At 44.4% G+C, this 20,681-nt stretch overlaps 1 protein-coding gene across 6 annotated transcripts in view; it reads left to right on the top strand.

Moving 5' to 3' along the window:
• Acc (acetyl-CoA carboxylase) overlaps nucleotides 1-20,681 on the top strand; it is a 33,043-nt gene that overhangs the window by 6,289 nt on the left and 6,073 nt on the right. The window contains exons 1-9 of one of the 6 annotated variants that reach the window (XM_078195085.1): nucleotides 415-547; nucleotides 2,078-2,288; nucleotides 6,226-6,463; nucleotides 17,785-17,908; nucleotides 18,562-18,892; nucleotides 18,998-19,295; nucleotides 19,413-19,626; nucleotides 19,755-20,088; nucleotides 20,195-20,655. In XM_078195085.1, the coding sequence (XP_078051211.1) occupies nucleotides 6,306-6,463; nucleotides 17,785-17,908; nucleotides 18,562-18,892; nucleotides 18,998-19,295; nucleotides 19,413-19,626; nucleotides 19,755-20,088; nucleotides 20,195-20,655 (1,920 nt within the window). In that variant the 5' untranslated portion in view covers nucleotides 415-547; nucleotides 2,078-2,288; nucleotides 6,226-6,305. Of the gene's footprint in view, nucleotides 1-414; nucleotides 581-2,077; nucleotides 2,289-6,225; nucleotides 6,464-14,639; nucleotides 15,662-17,784; nucleotides 17,909-18,561; nucleotides 18,893-18,997; nucleotides 19,296-19,412; nucleotides 19,627-19,754; nucleotides 20,089-20,194; nucleotides 20,656-20,681 lie in introns of those variants that run through there. The other 5 variants (XM_078195087.1, XM_078195084.1, XM_078195088.1 and 2 more) reach the window with 5 other exon arrangements.

Consider the following 20,681-nt stretch of genomic DNA (forward strand, 5'->3'; position numbering starts at 1 on the left):
GGCCGCCGATTTCCTCTCCTCGGCAGCGGACGTACGCGGCGGCCGCGACGTCGGGTCTGATACACGCCGCCAGTGCCTCGTCGTATCTCCTTTCGTGCTCCTCGTGGTGAAACACGGTCGTCTTGATAAAACTGCGGCGACGATGATCAGGACCCGCGTAACCAGCGCTTAGACGCGCGGCGCCAAGCACGCTGTGTCTCACCGACGAACCAACGACAACCCGCCACACGACGAACCGACCAGTTTATATCCGAGCTTCGGGTCCGAAATACGGACGAAATCCCCCGATACGAGAAACGCCGATCGCGGTCCAGCAGTAGTGCTCCTTCCGCAGAGAGATCGGCGCGTGCCGAGACCCGACGAGCAACCGCCGCACAAGTGTATCCACGCAGCCGGACAGCAATCCGTTCTTTTCTTCTGGCAATTTCAGGCTCGTCCGTGGTTAGGAACCGCGACCGACCGAGGCCGTTGTCACGGTTTTAGACAAACAGAACCCTGCGACAAAGAGCCGAGCACAGTCGAGGAATCAGCGACGAGACCGTATCTGGTATGATTCGGGGACTTCTGGACACTTTCCTCGGTACATTGTTCATTTCTTAATCGTTCCGCGGGCACCGTGTTTCTCCCAGATACGTTCTCACCGGCCCCCCCGATTTAACCCCTTCCCCAGAGTCGCCGAGGTGGTCGCTTCTTTTCGCGAGAGAAAATACAGCGAGATGTGGCGCGGATTACGCGAGCTTTTCCTTGATAAGGTGAAAAACGCCGCGTGTCTTGTGATCCCGGGGGAATTCGGATCCTGTGTTGTCCGTGTGATAGAATGTACGTGTTCTCTCGCGTGTTCGTCGGAAAGCATCGGGAAAACGCATTGTGATACGAAGCAGTTAGTGGTCGGAACTTTAACACTGGGTTTGCGGAACGCGTCGAAACCTCGCTGATTTGTTAATTCGTGATTGTTCGGAACGCGGAGATTTATTCGCCAGTTATTCGGTCGATTTATCTGTTATTTCTTCGGACGATTTTTATCGTGGTTAGCAACTCGTGGTGATGTAAGATCAATTTCCGAGTTGTTCGTTCAATATATTTGTTATTACTTGCGACGAATGTTGCTGTATCACTTCAGTGGCAAATCAGAACAAATGCCCGCTCGAATTGATATTTCTACGAACTAATAGGAAACGACATGTACTTTTTAGTGCTCCGGGGATCTAAGTGTTGAGCAAACAATGTCTTGAAAGTGAACACAGGTGACGCGCGACGTTTTTCCTTGCAGCCACTGAATTTAGTATGCTGAGAAAAATTTTTGAAATACTGTGACAAAATACAATTAAATTTAGCGGATCTCGTACGCATGAATTTTGTGACTCGTGGACCAGTTTTAACGATTCTCCAAAATATAAACAAATACGATTAGTAAAGTTATCTTGAAACGTTACGTAACCATTTTTAATGGCTCCTCAAAGGTGTCACTCTTGGGGTTAAACAGCAGACGAGAAATATACTCACAAGTAATTTCTAATTCATTTGTTAATTCAAGCGTCGAATGAAATGGTATTTTTCCAAATATTATTCACTTCTGTTTTACAATTTTCTGTAACAGTGTTTCAAAATTATCTCCACCCCTATCGGAAATGAAGGAATACTAGAGAGCAATCGGCCACCACCTCGGAGCAACCGGGCTCCATTAATCTGCAACCATAATCTGCTACCTGTCCACCCGTTAACGTCCGCGACCGTTCTCGCTTCTCGGGCCGAATATAGGGCGTCGTTATCTCGAACGGATCGTGCCGGCGATGATCGTTTTTCGGTACGCGCGACTCTCCGGTATCAATGTTCGACGGGCCTTGTAATATTCCATTCGACTCCCGGGTCGGCGATGATCAAGCCTGGCACGAGCCGCTTTCCGATTGTGTGGTCGAGCGTCGGTCATGTCATGACCCGGTCCGGCCCGCGCGCTCAGATTCGTGCTATCGAGGGTGAAGTGTTCAGAATATCGTCGACCTGAAAAACTCGGTCAGAGGTCGCCTGGGGCGACGCGACCGGCGGCGGCCGCATGATCGGTTTCAACAATTCTTTCAAGGTCACGATCACGATCGCCAAACTGACTCCCGAAGCGCTTCTCCAACCGTTGCTCGTTACTTCGTTCATCGTCCTTCTCGGCTTCTCTCTCGCTGAACTTGCCCGCAGATACACGCGCCTTGGACAGATTCTCCCGGATCGGATCCAGGAAGGGTGGCGGTCTGACATTTTGCGAACTGTTCTTTTGGTGTGCGGTCGTAGCAGGATAGAGGGTGAGTAACATCCGGGTATTCTCAGCTGGGCTGCGCTTCCACGCCGACGCTTCCACTGCCGCAGCTTCCGCCCCCCACCTTCGACCAGCGAGTTTGATTAATCTTTCTCTTCACCGCTAGCATTAGGGGTGGCTGGGTGATCATTTTTTCTCAGCTTCAGATATCGGGTCTTTGAAAGTTTCTGATGCTTTTATAATTTTGTAATTTCTCTAACCTTTGTGATTCTTCGTAATCCTAACTTTTATCATTTTCGGGTACGCAACATCGGTGTCGGGTTAAGTTGTGCTTAGATCGAGCCGATAAGTTATCTCCTTCGTGCACTATTTGACTCGACGTCGACATAGGGTACCCGAAATTTTTGTGTCACTGCTTCCGTGTCCCAACTCGATCATGCTCAACCCGATCTCGCGAGATTCTAGTACCGAAAATTGTCGAATACCCCGCCCGCAGTCGCTTCATCCCTTGCACGCTCTTCCCCAGTCTCTCCACTATTGGTATCTTGGCTTCTCCGGGGTTAGATGAGCTTACTGAACAACCTCCATCAGTTTCTCATTGTGTTCGGCTTTCGTTGGTGATACGCACGAAGCGGGGATATACGGGATGTGTGAACTAGAGCTGGGCACTTTTTGAACAGAGCCTATTCGAACAGAAGTTTAGTTGACTGGTGTTCAGACTCGATTCTTCGAGTGCAATTTCATTTTCATACTTTGAATTAATTGTTCGAGTAGAATTTTATTCGAAGAGTAGTTCGAATACAATTTTATTCGAGGCATAGTTCAATTACAATTATATTCGAGGAATAAATTCTACGGATATTTCGAGCAACATGTCACACGAAATTGATTAAGTAAACCGACATTGCAGCAGCTTTCAAATTCTCGTTACATTCTACACATTTAGCCATGAAATTCACTATCACATGAATCATAGATCCGCTTCGAACGGAAGCGTTCGAGATTGGCGACTCTCGAGATCGCGGAAACAGGTGAATTTCTGGGTCAGTGTCTTGGTCAGGTGATTCCAGAGGTGAAGCTACTCGGTCAAACGTGAACTTTTAAAACTTTCGTTTCGTTTCACCGTATTCAATCTATCGCGAAATTTGCCCAGAAATCTCAATTATTATAACGAATTCGAGAAACAATATTTTTATTTATATGAATGATTAAAAAAGCGAAAAGAGAATGGAACTATTCTGTTAAAAAATGCGACTCATGTTCCTTCGCCAAGACACCCGAAAGACATCGGAGGAACCTGCTATCGCGCACATGTCTCTCATCGCAATAAGCGCGATAAACGCGGCCGAGTAGTTTCGCGGTTTCATCTCGAGAGTGAGACACGCGTATATCGTAGTATCTTCGCCGGACATGTGATTCGCCTGATTCGTCCGCTATTTTTCTCAACGTTCACTTAATTGCGTGTGCGAAGAACGACGGCCGACGCGTCGCTGTGGCTTCAGCGATGCCGAACGGGAGAGAAACAAAAAAAGGGGGAATGAAGCTCGCCGCAATAGTGCAGCATTGTTTTCGGCATACATTATCATGACAAGTTCGGTATGTGATTACGCGTTTATCTGGTTCGTTTGTAAGTATAAGTAAAGGCGAGAGAACCATTGCACAATCGTCCGTCGCGCGTGCTTTGTTCGACGCAGAAAAGAGAGAGAGAGAGAGGCTGTAACAGTAAATGCAAAATACAAGGAGAAACGGTATCGTGATGTCTCCCCTAGGACACGGACGTGGGAATAAATATCGGTCATGTTTACAACGAAGCGACGACTACGGACCACGCTGTCTTTTTTACCAGTGACCGTGGTCTCGCGAGCCCGTCGAACGCGCGGACTTTCGTTAGCGTTCCGCTGCTAATCCCGCGTCGTACAGCGACCATAAATTCGTTACCGTTTTCACGGTAATTCCGTCTTTTTTACCGGAAACTTTCTCGCGGAACACCTGGAACGACCTATGTTAATGTAACACTTTTTGTCTTGCCTGTACTAACGGGTAAACGAGAGGGTAATATTTATTCAGAGCCGTGTAATATTTATCGAAAAGAGTCTTCGAAAAATGGATTTCAGCGCGGTTTCTTTTTCGAAGCTGGCATAATTATGGTGTTGACCAAATTTCACCGAAACGTGTCAGAATTGCACTGTTGGAAAATTGTGCCATAATTGCAGCGTTAAAAAAGTGTACCATAATTGTGTCATCTTAAAAATTGTAGCATAATTGTACCATTAAAAATGTGTACTATAATCGCACTGCAAAAGGGGTTATTATAATAATACTATCAACACTGTGTATGAAATATTAATCATTTCGTTTCATGCTCATTTCGATTTCATTATTTCGAGTAGATAGATCAATCGTTAAATACAGTAAAAATATCCACAAAAAAAAACCACTCGATAAGAATAAGAATAATAGTCATATTATTATTCAAATGATTTTAAATCTCTGTTCGAATAAATCTGCAATTTCTATTCGCATAATTTTGCGATCTCTATTCCAATCATTTCGCAACATTCGCGCTCTTTATTAGAACAAAAAATTATTCGAATACTCACGTAGAATAATATATGTATAACGAACAATACGAATCATTTTTAGTCCAATATTTTATTCGGCTAGGAATTATTCGTTCGGATAATTATCTTTGAAAAACATTTAGCGGAGAGATCGAGTCGAATATATGTCCAGCTCTGGTCAACGCTAGAGAAAGATAGAACAATAATAAAACCTGCTAACGTAAGACACGCCGTACCGTAGGATAGGGTACGGCGCACCATAAGGTAGAACACGGTGGTATAGCGCACTCGTGTATGGTGGCGGTGGCTTCTCACCGGCTTGGTGTTTCTAAAAAAATCGATCGATATGGTGTCCGTGAAAGTGAAACGCGCGAGCGTGTGTTATTATTACCTCATCGGGCCTCTTACGTAATCGTATGGTGCCCAAACAATCCCGGCTAGTAAATAACCTATGCTAATGTCACCTTTATTTCCATATTAACGACCGACTAACGTGTCCAGAAAGTGACCCTGCCATTTTTTCCTGTGGACATTAATCTGCGTCGCATGGTGGGGTGATGTCCACGGTTATGTCCACGCTGTCACTCGCGCCTTGTCTATTTCCTTCATCGGGACACTGCTAATTCCGTATTCAAAAACATCACGGGTTCATTTCGCCGCGCGAAACCGCGACGAGATCGTACGCCGACTTGCGAGAAAAAAGAAAAATTGAAACGATCGTCGTCCCGCCGGGGGGGACATTAGAGCTTGGGTGCATGCGGCTTGTTTTTGGCATGAACGGGTACACCGGCCGGATCGTTCGGAAGTTTCGCGTGCAAATGATGTCGTTACGCCTCGACGGTTACGGGACCACTCTCGCAAAAGTTCACGCGTTTGTTGCGGGGTAGCACACCCCGTGCCGAAGGGTGCTAGACGCGGACGTCGCTCGCACGCTCTCTGAGAGCTTCATAGTTGTCAGCAACCGGATTTTGTATATTAGTCCTGTGTACTTCGAGCCGAGGTATGTGTCTTTGATTTTTGACAATGATATTATCGTCGAAAAAAATATCTGGACTTTATCTAAGATAGTGATACGTTGACGCAGCTAATACCGAATCGTTTAGTCCAATTTTCGACGTGTTATTGCTTCGAGGCACGCGTCTGAAGATTTATCGGGAAATATGTAGCGAGAGTGGTCCTCGCGTTATCCGGGCACCGAAAATGGCGGGAACAGAGACGCGAGAGGCGGGGCACGCGTGTATTGGAATCGCGCGCGGTTCTACGGGCGAATGAATAGCAAAAGGTGGAGAACTCGCGGTGGAACTCGCTTCTAAATAATTATGCAAATGCCGGGTGAAAAACGAGAGAAGTGTGCGCGTACACGGGGGCGCCGTAAGTCGGACCAAGATTGTTCTTGACACGTGCACGTCGACTGTTTTGAAGGTAACGCCGACCGCGTAGACAGCGAGCCGCCCGGCCAACAGGAATCGGGAGAGGACGTTATTGTCAAGTCCCCCGTTACCATGTCGGAAAATCCAGTAAGCTTCGTGGTCGGGGCGCCCGATCCGTCCGAGGAATTGGAGATCGAGGATATCTTCCCGTCCGATGGGTTCGATCCGACCTCCGTCCAGGTGCAGCAGAATGAGTTTCCGGGATTGGTCGAACGTCGCAGGCGGCTCAGGTGATTTTTATTTCTGTTCTTTTTTTTTTTTTTATTCCTCTTCGCGTCCAACGCTCCCACCCGCTTTTCCCTTACACCCCCATCGACCGTGGAACGTGTCCGACCACAGGCCACTTTGAACCGCCGAGGGTGGTTCACGCTCTTCCGTGAACAGTTTCGTTTTAATTGGTCGGATTATTCGATCGCGAGAGGACGAGAGATTTGGCGGATTTTGTCGAGAGATTTATCTTCGATCGTTTGGGTGGATAGCTTTGAAATATTTAATATTTAAAGATATTTAATTGTATGTGACATTTAATGTTCGACGATTTTGGCTGGATGATTGACTTAATGGCGTAATTAATTATGGCGTAAACTTGTACACGAAGCTTGTTAGAATACTAGCTATGACGACAATAATACCAATAATAATAATAATAATAATTTATGTAATATTTGAACCGCAAACTTCGCGCGATTGTTTAGAAAGCGCCTCGCTTTTAACGTTTTACTTTTAATCCTGCATTATTGCCTGTAAGAAGAGAAGAAAGTGAATGGTATTCGTAGCGAAATCTACGTATCACGATTGTTTGTAGAATCGTTCTCGTTCACAATATGTCGACGGTTCGTGTATGGAACGTGCTTGACTGTGGAACTTGATCCGCGAAAATTGCGGTCAGTTTATTTAGAAAGCACCTTGGTTTCAATCCTTCGGATTATTCGATCTTCAGGGAACAAGAGAGTAAACGTGTTCGCAGTGGCTCTGCATACTTAGACGGTTCGTCGACGTTGGTAAAAGGGAGATGATTCATCGGTATAGGGGTTCGAAAAGTTCTAAATGAACAATCGGAGTTAAGTTAGGAATTATAAAGTTAAAATTAGAAAAATAAATCAGAAGATGAGATTGAAATTAAAAGGATAGAATAGCTTGATGAGAATCGTGCGTCGACTTTATTAAAATATTGATTTCGAACAAAATCGATAAAATTAATTTTCGCAGTTTCCGGTAATAATGTAATATCTTTGACCGAGCAGGCGCCTAGAAATTTCGAATTCATGGCTGGAAAAACGGGGCTCCGTCGCCGCCGTATTTAAACGGTTTTCGTCTTCTCTCGGTTATCGTTACGTGACGCTGTTTTCTGAATGCGTGAATAACGAAACGGCGACTGGACTTTGAAGTTCTTGGACAAGGTCTAGAATGCGTAGCCGACGTCTCCCGAGCCTTTTGTAACACACGTAATCGTGAAAACTGTCCGCCTCCCACCAAGGTGCGCGCGGAAGCGCGGTTCACCTTATGACTTGTTCGTATTGTACGTCGTTCAATATTCACGAGCCGCTCTGTCAATGATGGAGTATCCGTATTCATGTTACGTCTTCCGGCGATGTAAAACCGAAAATCGTGTTCGTCCCCTCCGCGAACACAATGGAACCGTAGCGATCATTTATTTTCTCCTGATTAATTTTTTGCAGCATTAGTGGTAAAATGACAACGGCGACCGTTCGTTCCTGGCAATGAAATAGCTTACATCATTTTCGGTTTTCAGCGGCAATGACTGCGCGTAACCGTTCGCGATAAAATGGCGTTGACTGTTCGTAATTTTTCGCGATAATATGGCGTTGATTGTTCGTAATTTTGTCGCGGCGAAAACGCGGTCGACAAATTGTAACCTTTCACGATAAAACGGTCGTGTTAACTCACGAAATTTAATGTACGATCGTTTTCACAATGTTCTCTTGTCTAATGGCAAAACGTAAAATAGAAATGGAAATGGCTGTTAATGGTAAAACAGCCTTGACTGATTTTACGATGTAACGGCTTAGACAACTGGTGAACTTATCAAGATAAAATCGCTCGGATAATTTCAAAGTTTCGCTGGGATAATTCGTATGGTTTAGAGAAGTTTCAACGATAAAACGACGTTGACAACGTTTGATATTCCACGTTGAAATTTACCGTCGAGAATTCATAACTTTTCAATTTCGGAACAACTGTTTGAAAGCGCATGGCTGCCATCGTTCACTGCACTTTTGTGGCTTATAGAGAGCCGCATCGCATGTACGGGTGCTTCACGCACGGCGAGCTAGCCCATTAAGACAAAGAAGCGTTGAGGTAGATTAGTGTCATTGGAGGAAGTACCCTTTCAATGGCTTCGAGCAGTCAAAACTCGCGGCCTCGAGGACGCCGCGGTCGCGAAAACTTTCGAAGACGGGGTGAACCGGAGTACAACCTTCCGGGGAAACTTCTGGATGGGAATCAGAAGTGGCCCGAGGAATCCCCTGGCGACCGTTAACAGGCCGAAGATTTTTAAATGAAAGCCGAAGACAATTTAGGGGATGAAGATTCGCTTCCGGAGAGTTTCAAACGAGAGCCGTGATCCAATAACCGTCCGGACGGTGTCGCGACACATTTGGATAAAAATAGCCTAGCTAGTCAAAATTACATAATTTTTGAAGCATACAAGTCGTAGCATACATATAATATACATTGTTATAATAAGAACTTCAAGTTAAAATTAAGGGACGAAACACATTCTCGCTCGTAAAACAGTCAATGTTCGAACTGCTGTAACTTCGTTAAAAAAAATCGCGCAAAGAAGAACTCTCGCTCATTTCAAAGAGCGAACCCTCTACTTTTCAACCCCCGTTTCGATTTTATTTTCCAATGCATTTCTACTCGCACGCGATGCTAAAAAAGCATGCGAAATGCGAGGGTGCTGGACGGGTAATTTTACACCCCCAAAAACTTCTCCAGCTTCGATCGTTTGCAGAAAGTTTAATAAATTTTTCCGGCGGATCGTTTCGCGATGAGATTAAAGCGGCTGGTTTTCTCTTCGCGTCGACCATCAAAAAGTTCGCCCACGATTTTTTCTTCCCGAGTTATCGGATTTTTTTTGACAGAGACATTCCCCGGGGGATAAGAGCGGCGAGAATTCCATGAAAATGGAAACGCGTTGGAAAAGTTTCGTAAACAAGGGAATTAGCGAAAAGGTTCGAAGCGTGGATCATTCCGCGAAATGTTTAATCCGACGTAGAAGCTGGCCTGAAAGTAACGAGACATTTTAATTAGAGATAGAATTAATAATCCGAGGGGGCCGCGGAGATATCCGTCGAGCTCGCTGGCTCGACGCGAAATGAAAATTTTAGAGCACGTTGCCTCCGATGGTGCGGCGCTCGACAGAGGAGGGGTTATCCCCACTTGGGTTTGCCTCCCGTGCGTAAATCTCGACTTCCTCGAACCGACAAAGTATTTTCACCGAGAAATTAATGTTTGCGGATCGACTAGGGTAGTCGCAATTTAGAACAGCAGGTCGCTACGAAGATCTCAATATTGTCGTTTACATTGTTTTTAATTTATTAAGATTTATCAAAGGATTTTCAGTCAAACTTTAATTCGTCGAGATCTAAAAAATTTTAAATCGTCGATGTATTAATTTGCAATTCGTTGCGATTTAAAAAAATTGTAAATTTCATTAAATCTCGCGGTTATAGTAATCACGCGGACATTGTCTCACAAAGTGATTTTCGTTTTTTATATTGTCCCAATTTGGAACAATGTTATCCGGGTAGGACGTTCGAACGGCTTCGAAATGCAACGCGAGCGTTTCATTCGCGCGCCGATGAATTGGTACAGTTTAACGAGAGGTTTAAGAATGTCGCGCTAGAAACTCGAGAGTAAGCGCATTCTTCTGTCCTGCTTGAGTCAACACAATGCGTGTCTCGTTCGCGGCCGCTCGATGAATTCTTTAATCATCGATTCACTTCCGTATTCAGAAGCCTCATGGATTTAAATCGTTCCATTCGGTGCGATCATTTTCTCTCACAATAGAACGTTCTCATTGCATTTTAATCGAACCGAACAAATACACACGGCTATTCATAGTCGTAGACAGTCCGTGAACGTCGAGAATGAAAATTGCCTTCTCACGGCTGATAAGCTCGACTTGTTATTAACCGTGTTCCATGATACATTTAAAAATGTCTCTGTAAAATTAAGTAATCCCAATATTTCAGCATCTCACCGTTTAACGGAAAATAATCGTCGCGCAAAGATATAATAAACTGGAAACATTATTAACAGTCTTCCCAGAATCGACGAATCATTTTCGTCGATCGACGCATTCGGGCGTCGATTAATCGGCGATCGATACACGTTCCATCGATCGTCGGGAATCGAGTCGACAAAATTACAATCGATTGTTAACTTAACATATTTTACACGGAACATTTAGATTGCCCTGTCCTAACGAGCATGATTTTACCGAAGATAAGATAGGAAACGAATTAGGTTGCCTTGAATTGAACGGCGAGATTTGATTAGACGCGTCTTCGCGTATAATGATAGTTGAAGCATAGCGTATGCGTCGTTACGACGTCAGATTGTTGCGGGTAGAGACCAGCAAGAATTATTAATAAAGTGATTATTTGTAAATTTTAATGCAAACTTTTGTAATTGGAATCTTTAGACTGATTTTAATTAGGACGATCGAAGACAAAAGGTTAATTTAATCGGCGAGATGGTGAATTTGGCCCGCGAAAGGATTAATGTCGCGACCGAAGGGTGGTGCACGCGATAAAATAAAAGAAACCGATAAATTTTCGATAAAAAAAACACCTGCAACCGTATCGAACGCGATACCGTGGATACGCGGGAGAAAGCGGGGACAATGCGCTTTCGGTAGCGCGGCGGCGTCCGGGGGCATCAGAAGCGAGTGATTTTCAATGACGAATTTAAATTGGATCGCGACGCGTGTGCCACTTGGTGACGAACGAATGCACAGCTTTTTCGGCGGTTACAGGTGAGCGAATAGACTTCGGCAGAATTTCGATTAAAGAGACACCGCGCGGTGTGGTTCGTTTCTAGGGATCCGGCGAAGATTTTGTCGGAATTTCGCACGATAATTTCTTGTTTGCATTTCTAAATGCTTGGCGTGTGAAAATAATTTATTCAAATTCTACTCATCAATTTCCATAAAATAAGCCTTCGGTATTTCACTCGGAAATATGACAATTAAATAACGATACCTACAGGCTGTAAAAAATCTGTTGAAATTAATATTGTAACGTAATATTAATATTACACAATTATATAATAAATATTATACAACATAATATAGTAGAATAGAATAATATTAATATTAATTGACATTTAAGAATCCAAGAATGCTAATATCTCCCACGCGTCTCAAATTCACAGACAATTATCTTAATACATTTCCTTAGTTCCTCGAAGAATAGTAATTTGTGTACGTACAGCGAATGCACTTGCGCGCGTCGCCGGCGACAGTATATTCCGCGGTGATAAAATTCTAACTGTTAAAAGTTCCGTTATGAATTTCGTTCACTTCGTTTCGTCCATTTCGCTCGTTCCCACAACTTCCCGAAAAGATACGCGCGGTTCTCACGCGGCATTTCTATGGCACAGCGACGTCTCGAAACGCGACGAGAGATAATACGCCGGGGCTTATCGTCCGGTTAAAGGAGAAATTTCTAGAAATTCGTGGCTATTATTTATAGCTGATAAATCGATTACGGTAATAATGGATCGTTGCTACGACGCGAGGCGAGCATATTTTCAACGTGCCGCGCGAATCTTTTGTACAAATATACCCGCGACCGTGTGCTAATCGCGGCATTAATTGATGCGTTTCGAGCAAGGCCGTGGCATTCGCGCGAAAATTCGGTGAACGTAATAAAAATGAAATCGACGCGAATAAAAAATTCGAAACCGTCCTGAATAAAATCGAGGAAGGCGTGATTGAAACGGAATCGGTCGTAAATCGGATTCGATCGAAATAAGATCGCGAACGAAATGAAATTAACGTGATTAAGCTTGAACGAGGGTAAATCAATTACGTCGGATCGACGTAAAATGAAAATCGTCGAGCGCGATACAAATTGGTGTGAATCGAGTTCGAGCTGTGGAGAAAAATTGAGCGGAACGAGTCGAACCGAAAACCTTATATATATATATATACCCTTTATTTTATTAAAAATTCAACCGGCCTCCGATCAGCTGTGGCAATGATGATTGCCATAATGACGCGATTATGGCAATTAGCGTCCGGAAGAATCCAAGTCATTCCTCGGCTCTTGGCAATTACGTGTTCTTTGTTGGCGCGACACGCGACATCGGCCGCGATATACAACATACAACAATGCTGTTTACACGCGAGGGCACGTCGATCAGACAGGCCTGATTCGCGATTGCGTGAATCGATCACCGCGGCGAGCGGTTCGAGTTTCGAAGGGAAAGAAGGAAAAATGGAGAAACGCGTCGCGGCGACGGCGGCGGCGGCGTCGGCCGAGATAGCGCACGAAGAAGATTTCGAATGTCCGTTCACTTTGGCCGCGGTAGGCACGTCGTTACTTCCTCGTGTAACCAGTTACAAAAGGTAGGGGAAAAGATCGGGATGGAATGAATCGTCCACCTTGCAGGTCGCCAGTGGCCAATGGGCCTCCTAAGAATGCTAGACGAGGCGCGCTTCGCGAGAGACCCGCTCTACCGAGAGATCCGTATCGCGGAACGCCATGTGATTTCGTTTCGGACCCCCGTTCGATGATCCAACCAATCAGGTTCGGGATGAACGCTTACGTCGTTTTGGGCCCCGTAGTCCTCGGCTAGGTGCTTTAAAATAAATTGAAAATAACCGCGTGTTTCCGGGGTTCCTCCGTTTCGACACAATTCGCCCAGTGGCTACGGGATCCCATTGGGGTGTCTCTCTTTGGACGAATAGCGAAAACGTCACGGCGAAGTTAGGTCCTTTTTAAACGGCGCGTTAGACCTGCCGAGGACCCGAAAGCGAATGGAACAAGTGTTGCTGCGCGAGATAGAATTCATTTGAAAACCGATTTTTGTAATAGTGCGCGCGCGTCGTGAGAAATTTGTTTGAACAATTTACAGTGGTAGCAGCCCCGCCGCTTTGATAATTATGAAAAATTCGTGACCGGTCGTGTTCGACCGATGGTGGTAGGTGTTCGTGTTGAAATAATCGAGTTTTCCGGATCGCGTTATTAAGCAGAATATTTTTTCATTCTCTCGGTTGGCAGACCTGCGGATTTTTATGCAAAAATTGTCCGTGTTCCTTTGCGAGGGACCAGTGTCAGGATTTATTTCGGTCGGACAAGTCCGCCGAGAGGAACGCGTTCCAACGCGGTGCAGCGCAACACTTTCAATTTTGTTCCTTGATAACAGGATTTTTACAGCGGCGCCGAACTGTATTGCATAAACCCCGCGTTCTATTTATAATCGTTAACCACAAGATTCATATAGCTGTTGCGGCATGTCTGCACAATAGCAGACATCGCTCGCGTCGCGTACCGATTATTATCGTCGACTCGTTATCAACGGTCTTCGAGCTTCGCGACTAACGCTTTACCAACGTTCGTTAAATTTAACCACCGTTAAACAATATTAAATTCATCTATTTTATTTATCTTTATCCATCGCGAAAGGGTATCTAATATTTGAAAAAATTGCATGACAATATCTCACTAATAGATTAATTATTAAACCTCTAAAGACGCGAGAAAATTTTCAGAATATTTTAATATCCTCCACGAAATTATTAAAATCATTCAAAGATGAAAGACATCCGACTCGCATGTATTATTGAACTTGGACGATTTTTATAGAAATCCGCAGTTCAATGATCGACGATTAATCGTCGAGACAAAGGGAAGTGCGTCGTTCACGTGGGCTCGTTTTTGGACAGGTGTACCACAAGCAAAAAAATACTTCCAGGTTCGCGAAATTTGTTTGTGTGGGGGGGAGACACGATGGTGTTTAGGACGAACGGTGCGGGTTGACGGAAGCAGGTCGCGTTCCGCCGAATCTCCGCAAGAAGCACCGCGAAACGCGCGCGGAATTCGCGTTTAAGTAGTCCCGCGACGGAATGCTCGGTGTGCTCGAAAATTTGCACAGAAACGGGATTCCCGGAGGACTCCGTGTGTCGGCTCGCGAATGCGATTAAACGCTGAAGACTGAGCGCGGTCGACTGGACAGTGTCACTAAATAATATCGGCTAAACGCTGTGGACTATACAGTGCTGATTAAACACTGTCGATTAAAAAGTGCTGATTAAAGAATATAGACAGAACACTGTATACTAAAAACGCTGCCAACTATAATAAGCACTGTCTATTAAAAAAATAAATAAAAAATACTGTCGACTGTAACTATAATAAAGACTCTCCATCGACCATAACAAGAACAGTCGACTATAACATAGCCTCACCGTAATAAACGCTGTCTCCTAAACCCAAAATCTATCAAGCAGCAACATCGCATCATTGTCGGAACATTCGAAGACTTCTCAGCAAATCATTGGTCGCTAAACCATCTCCGATATAAGGTGACATCGTTTGTCATCTGCCACGAAGTCGTCTGTCATCTGCCACGAAGTCGTCTCCAAAGATTGCGAAATAGCGATACGAAGAAGAGCTGATATAATTTAGCGTAGCGAATACCAGCATCGGTCAGTTTTTCACATTGGCCGAGTAATTCTGTAGCAGCTCGGCTTGCGCGTAGATGATCGAGCGAAAGGACGATAAAAAGGTGATCCTTGGACTTCCTTCTCCGGGCTACGACGGAACAGGAAACTCGGCGTCGCAGGGAAATAAGGCATTCGCCTATGGAAAGTCAGTCCGCGACCTAGCAGAGCGGCGTGCACCTTGAGAAAGCCGGCGCGCGCGCGAGCGGTCACTCGATAGAGGAAAACGAGGGAATTCGGTGTTTTTTGGAGCGGAGTGGTGATTGCCTCGGAGGATCGGAGGATGATCGATCTGGAGCGGCGACGGGTGATCGCGACATTTAAAAGCACCGTCCTGGGAACGGGCGCTCTTCTGATTAAAAATCACCACCTTAAAAATCGCACCTGATTAAAAATTGTACTGTCGACGAACGTGTCCACGTTGCGTCCAAATCGTCTTTTCTCTCCGAAGAGTAAGAGACAGGGAGGAAGAAGATCGCTGCTCCGTCTAGGGGATCCTTGACATCTTTGGTTCCGGTGACGAAAGGGAAGGGAGCTGCGGAATGAAACGCATGAAAAGATTCGTGTTGGCTCATAGGACAGAGAAAGATCCGATTTGGAAGTCTTCGGACAATCTGATGGCTGGCGTCGGCCCGTCGAAAATGCACGCGGAAACGGCCACCAAGGAACAGCTGTCGACGATGGAGACGGTGCCGTCGAGTGACAAACAACACTCGACCACTGGATTGACGTAATATACTTTTATATTCCCCGCGACGATTCTTGTACGCTTGCCGAAACAATTTGTCTCCCATTTTCGCGCAATTTAGTTTATGTTAATAAGGTAGATGCAACGTTGGTTCAAGAATTATTTCAAACAATAGGGTATTTTATTTAATCGTTATTTCTATCGCTGTGGTCGCTATTGTTTCATTATTTTAAAATAACGCGTTAAAGTAACGTAAATAACGTGTTAAAGTAACGTAAATAACGCGTTAATTTCAAGTGGTTACTTCAAGTTATTATTTTAAATAATTATTTCAAGCGATCATTTCAAATAATTATTTCAAGTAATTATTTCAAATGATCCAAGCAATTATTTGAAACAATTATCTCGAACAGTTATTTCAAATAGTTATTTAGATTCTTGGAAATTACACTGATCTTATATATTCTGCGATACTTATTTCCGCACCGATATTCGACCCCATTAATTATTTATCCAATAATGATATACATCTTTTTTGTGGTATGTAAGGCGTTCCTCGTATTGTGTGCAAAACGTGCGCTTAAAATATCGCTCGGAGGTCGTTTGTTCTCGCGTAAAATATAATATTAACCCTACTAAAAAGAAGCGCCTATTCAAGGATAACTTGAAACGTTATTTCGCGAATAATATGCGCGCGCCTTGGCGAAATTAAAAAACGAATAAACCGAAAACCGCGAGTAAAACGATAATTCGTGATAATTATTCATTTAAACGAAACCGCGTTGATATTCAAGGCCGAATGAAAAACATTGAACACCGTGATTAGAAAAAGGTCGTCGTAAAGAAAGGAAATAAAAAAGAACATAAAAATGCAGGCTTTTATTTATTCTATAAAACGTGAAATTCTTTTCAGAAAATTCGTCGATTCTTATGGTAATTTTGTTAGAAAAACACGCTCGCCTCGAAGAATCCTCAGTGCGAATTTCGCGAGGCGCGTCGGACAGAGTTAAGGTCGACGGTATCGAAAACTAAGAGTGATTTAAAATTGAAAGTCCGATTGTTTATCCATTGTTAGGCCGCCGGGAACTTGTTGAAATGAGACGCCGATTACATTACGCGGTCGCCGACGACGCGTACAAAGTGCATCGCTGCCTCGGAAGAAGAATCCGTGGAATAATGACGCCGCGGGTAAACATATATTCGAGGCGGACGGTTAGAGGGCTCAGAAAGCGTCACGGGTGGTTGTGTAGGAATGGCGGTGTTGCGTGAGCAGCTTAAATTAACGGTTCGTAGAACTTTCTCCGGCTGTCATTCACGTGTAGCCGCCCGCTAATGGATGACAGGAATTACCTTGAAAAATCTAGGGAAACGGTTGCTCTCATTTCCCCTTACGTGCGCGTGCACCTGGGGACTACCCGTCCTCCGTTCTTCTTCGAACGGTACTCTACGATCTCGCGGGACACCGTCGAAAAGACTACGAAACAATAATTCCATAGCAATCGTTAGATAGAGGATCCTACACAATTACGGCAACGATTTTATGCGTTTTATCCGTATACGAGACAACGGAGTGACAGAAAGATTGAAAGAATTTTAGAACGTTGATTTTTAATCCATTGAAATGATTCAAGAGAGACGGTACTTTCTATTACGTTTCTCTTCTCTGCAGTCTTTTAATTTTTCTTTTATTTGTCTACCGTCTCTTTCGTAATTTTTTTTTCTTTAAATATTTATCCATCCCTTGTCGATCGAATTTAAACAACGCTCAGGATCGATCGCCGCGACACAATGCCTTTAAACACGACAAACTAACAAATATGCTCCGTGTTACGATCTTTTGCGAAGCTAAAAAAGCTATTAGAAGAATCGAGACAATATTTATTCTGTGATCGAATCAAATACTCGGAGGAATGAATATATCTCTGTGAAGTGTCTCCGAACTGCAACGTGTGTCAGGTAAGGAATGATACGGCGGAGTTGTAACAAGTTGAACAGAGAACTTTGGACCACACGGAGTGACGAGAACCCGTCCGAATAGTAGAGAGAGAGGACGTTCCATGAATTCTACGTCCTGTTCAGGACGTGTCAAATTTATTGTTTGCGTTTGCTCGGAAATATACGAGGCCGCACGGTGACGAATAAGCTGCGTTCGTTTGATTCCGTAGGCCCAGCATGTCGCAGGGCACGGTGATGATCCAGACACAGAGCAGGCTCCACGAGAAGGACTTCACTATTGCGACACCTGAGGAATTCGTTCACCGTTTCGGCGGCACCAAAGTCATCAATAAGGTGAGCACCGTTATCTGCAACGCTAGACCGACGACGACTTTCTTTTCCCAAAATTAACGGCCGGCCCTTTATCCCTTGAAGCGTTCTAGCATTCGATCGGTTTCTACGATATTTTTTTACTAGACTTTATTATTCTATACGTTATTACACTATAACTATTATATCGTAATTATTATAATTATTACTTATTATAATCGATACTAATTATAATTCTAGTCATCACATGATATATTATTAAAAAAAAAAGAATAAAATACCTCGTTGGTCAAGAAAATGGTAATTCAATAATTGAAACCATAGAAGACGATTATTCGAAACGAGAGATAAACCCTCTGAAGCAGGTCATTCAACGCTCAGATGCCCGGCTCGAGCATATTACGCGGCACTCGCCCGTACCGTTTCGCAATGGACGTTAACCGGCCAAGGCCTTATAACTGACCTTGAATAACCTTGAGTGCTAGATCCTCCATACCTGTTTCGACATCGCCGAACGTAACGCAGACCTCAAAAATACAGATTTCCTTTCTAAAAAAAAGAAAAAAGAATTACGAATCCGTCCTTGGCATTTCGTGGCTTATTATAACTGTACGCGATTTCATTTCTTTTATTCGCATGGAACAAGAAACTACCATAGGAAAATTCTGTTTTCGCAGGTGCTGATCGCGAACAACGGAATAGCGGCGGTAAAATGTATGCGTTCGATACGTCGTTGGTCTTACGAGATGTTCAAGATCGAGCGGGCCGTTCGGTTCGTCGTGATGGTCACGCCGGAGGATCTCAAAGCGAACGCGGAGTACATCAAAATGGCAGACCAGTACGTCCCAGTGCCCGGCGGCACGAACAACAACAATTACGCGAACGTCGAGCTGATCGTCGATATCGCTATTCGACTCCAGGTCCAGGCTGTGTGGGCTGGATGGGGCCACGCTTCGGAGAACCCGAAGCTGCCGGAGTTGCTTCACAAGAACAACATCAGCTTCATCGGTGCGTTCGTGGATCACGAGAGTCGAATCTATGATTAATAAGATCGCTAATGTTTAAAGAGTCCCGTGTACGAAGTCGAATTAAAACGAAGAAACATTCTTCCAGGGCCATCCGAGAGAGCTATGTGGGCCCTCGGTGACAAAATCGCCTCCAGTATAGTGGCGCAAACCGCCGATGTACCGACATTGCCTTGGTCGGGATCAGAGTTGACGGCTCAGTACAGCGGGAAGAAGATCAAGATATCGTCGGAGCTGTTCAAAAAAGGATGCGTCTCGACGGTGGAGGAATGTCTAGCGGCGGCGAACAAAATCGGTTTTCCGGTCATGGTGAAAGCCAGCGAAGGTGGTGGTGGTAAAGGCATCAGAAAAGTAGAGAACGCCGAAGAATTGCCTACGTTGTTTAGGTAAATGAAATGTCCAACAATATGATAATCTATTTGGACGTATTAGGTCAACCTACTTATAAAAGATGGTCGAGAAGAAACACATTTACCCCATAAACCTGTAAATTCTGTTCACAGACAGGTACAAACCGAGATACCTGGGTCTCCCATATTTATTATGAAGCTGGCGAAGTGTGCGCGCCACTTGGAAGTTCAATTATTAGCGGATAATTATGGAAATGCGATATCGTTGTTCGGTCGTGATTGCTCCATTCAGAGAAGACATCAGAAAATTATTGAAGAAGCGCCAGCTGTAATTGCCAAGCCGGAAGTATTCGAAGAGATGGAAAAGGTAATTGCTGACGATACCCCGGCTATCGTGTCGCGACGATGAAATAGTCGATTCAAATGCACGGGAAATATTTTGTAGTATTTTATACGTTCAAGTAAAACAGGTTTCGTTATGTTGTTCCACGACAGGCCGCTGTTAGATTGGCCAAAATGGTTGGGTATGTCAGCGCAGGTACTGTTGAATACCTGTACGACACTTCTGGCCGATATTACTTCCTGGAATTGAACCCGCGTCTGCAAGTGGAGCATCCTTGCACGGAGATGGTATCCGACGTCAATTTACCGGCTGCCCAGCTTCAAATCGCTATGGGATTGCAGCTCCACCACATCAAGGATATTCGTCTTCTTTATGGTGAAAGTCCGTGGGGTGATAGCATTATCGATTTCGATCAGCCGCGACATAAACCACAACCGTGGGGTCACGTAATAGCAGCGAGAATTACTAGTGAAAATCCAGACGAAGGTAGGCATCGTTTTGAGTAATTCGCATTCACGATGTAATGAGACAGAGCGCGCCAACTATATATAACCATAAATGTAGAAAAGACTATTTAAGATGTATTTTTTAGGTTTCAAACCAAGTTCGGGTACTGTTCAAGAATTGAACTTCAGATCCTCGAAGAACGTATGGGGTTACTTCTCGGTCGGGGCATCTGGTGGTCTTCACGAATTTGCTGACTCACAATTCGGACACTGTTTCTCCTGGGGAGAAGATCGTAATCAAGCTAGAGAAAATTTGGTCATTGCTCTGAAAGAGTTGAGCATCAGGGGTGACTTTAGAACGACCGTCGAATATTTAATCACATTACTAGAAACGGAATCCTTCCAGCAAAATAATATAGACACGGCTTGGCTTGATCTATTAATCTCTGAACGTGTTAGAAGTGAAAAACCGGACGTGTTGCTAGCTGTAACCTGCGGTGCTCTTCATATCGCTGATAGAACTATCACAGCTGCATTCGGCGGATTCCAAACTGCGCTAGAAAAGGGACAGATACAAGCTGGCAATGATTTGGAGAACGTAGTTGATGTGAGTATTTAACATCACTATTCTTT

This window comes from Augochlora pura, chromosome 11, assembly GCF_028453695.1.
Source record: "Augochlora pura isolate Apur16 chromosome 11, APUR_v2.2.1, whole genome shotgun sequence".
In the NCBI taxonomy this organism is placed as follows: domain Eukaryota; kingdom Metazoa; phylum Arthropoda; class Insecta; order Hymenoptera; family Halictidae; genus Augochlora; species Augochlora pura.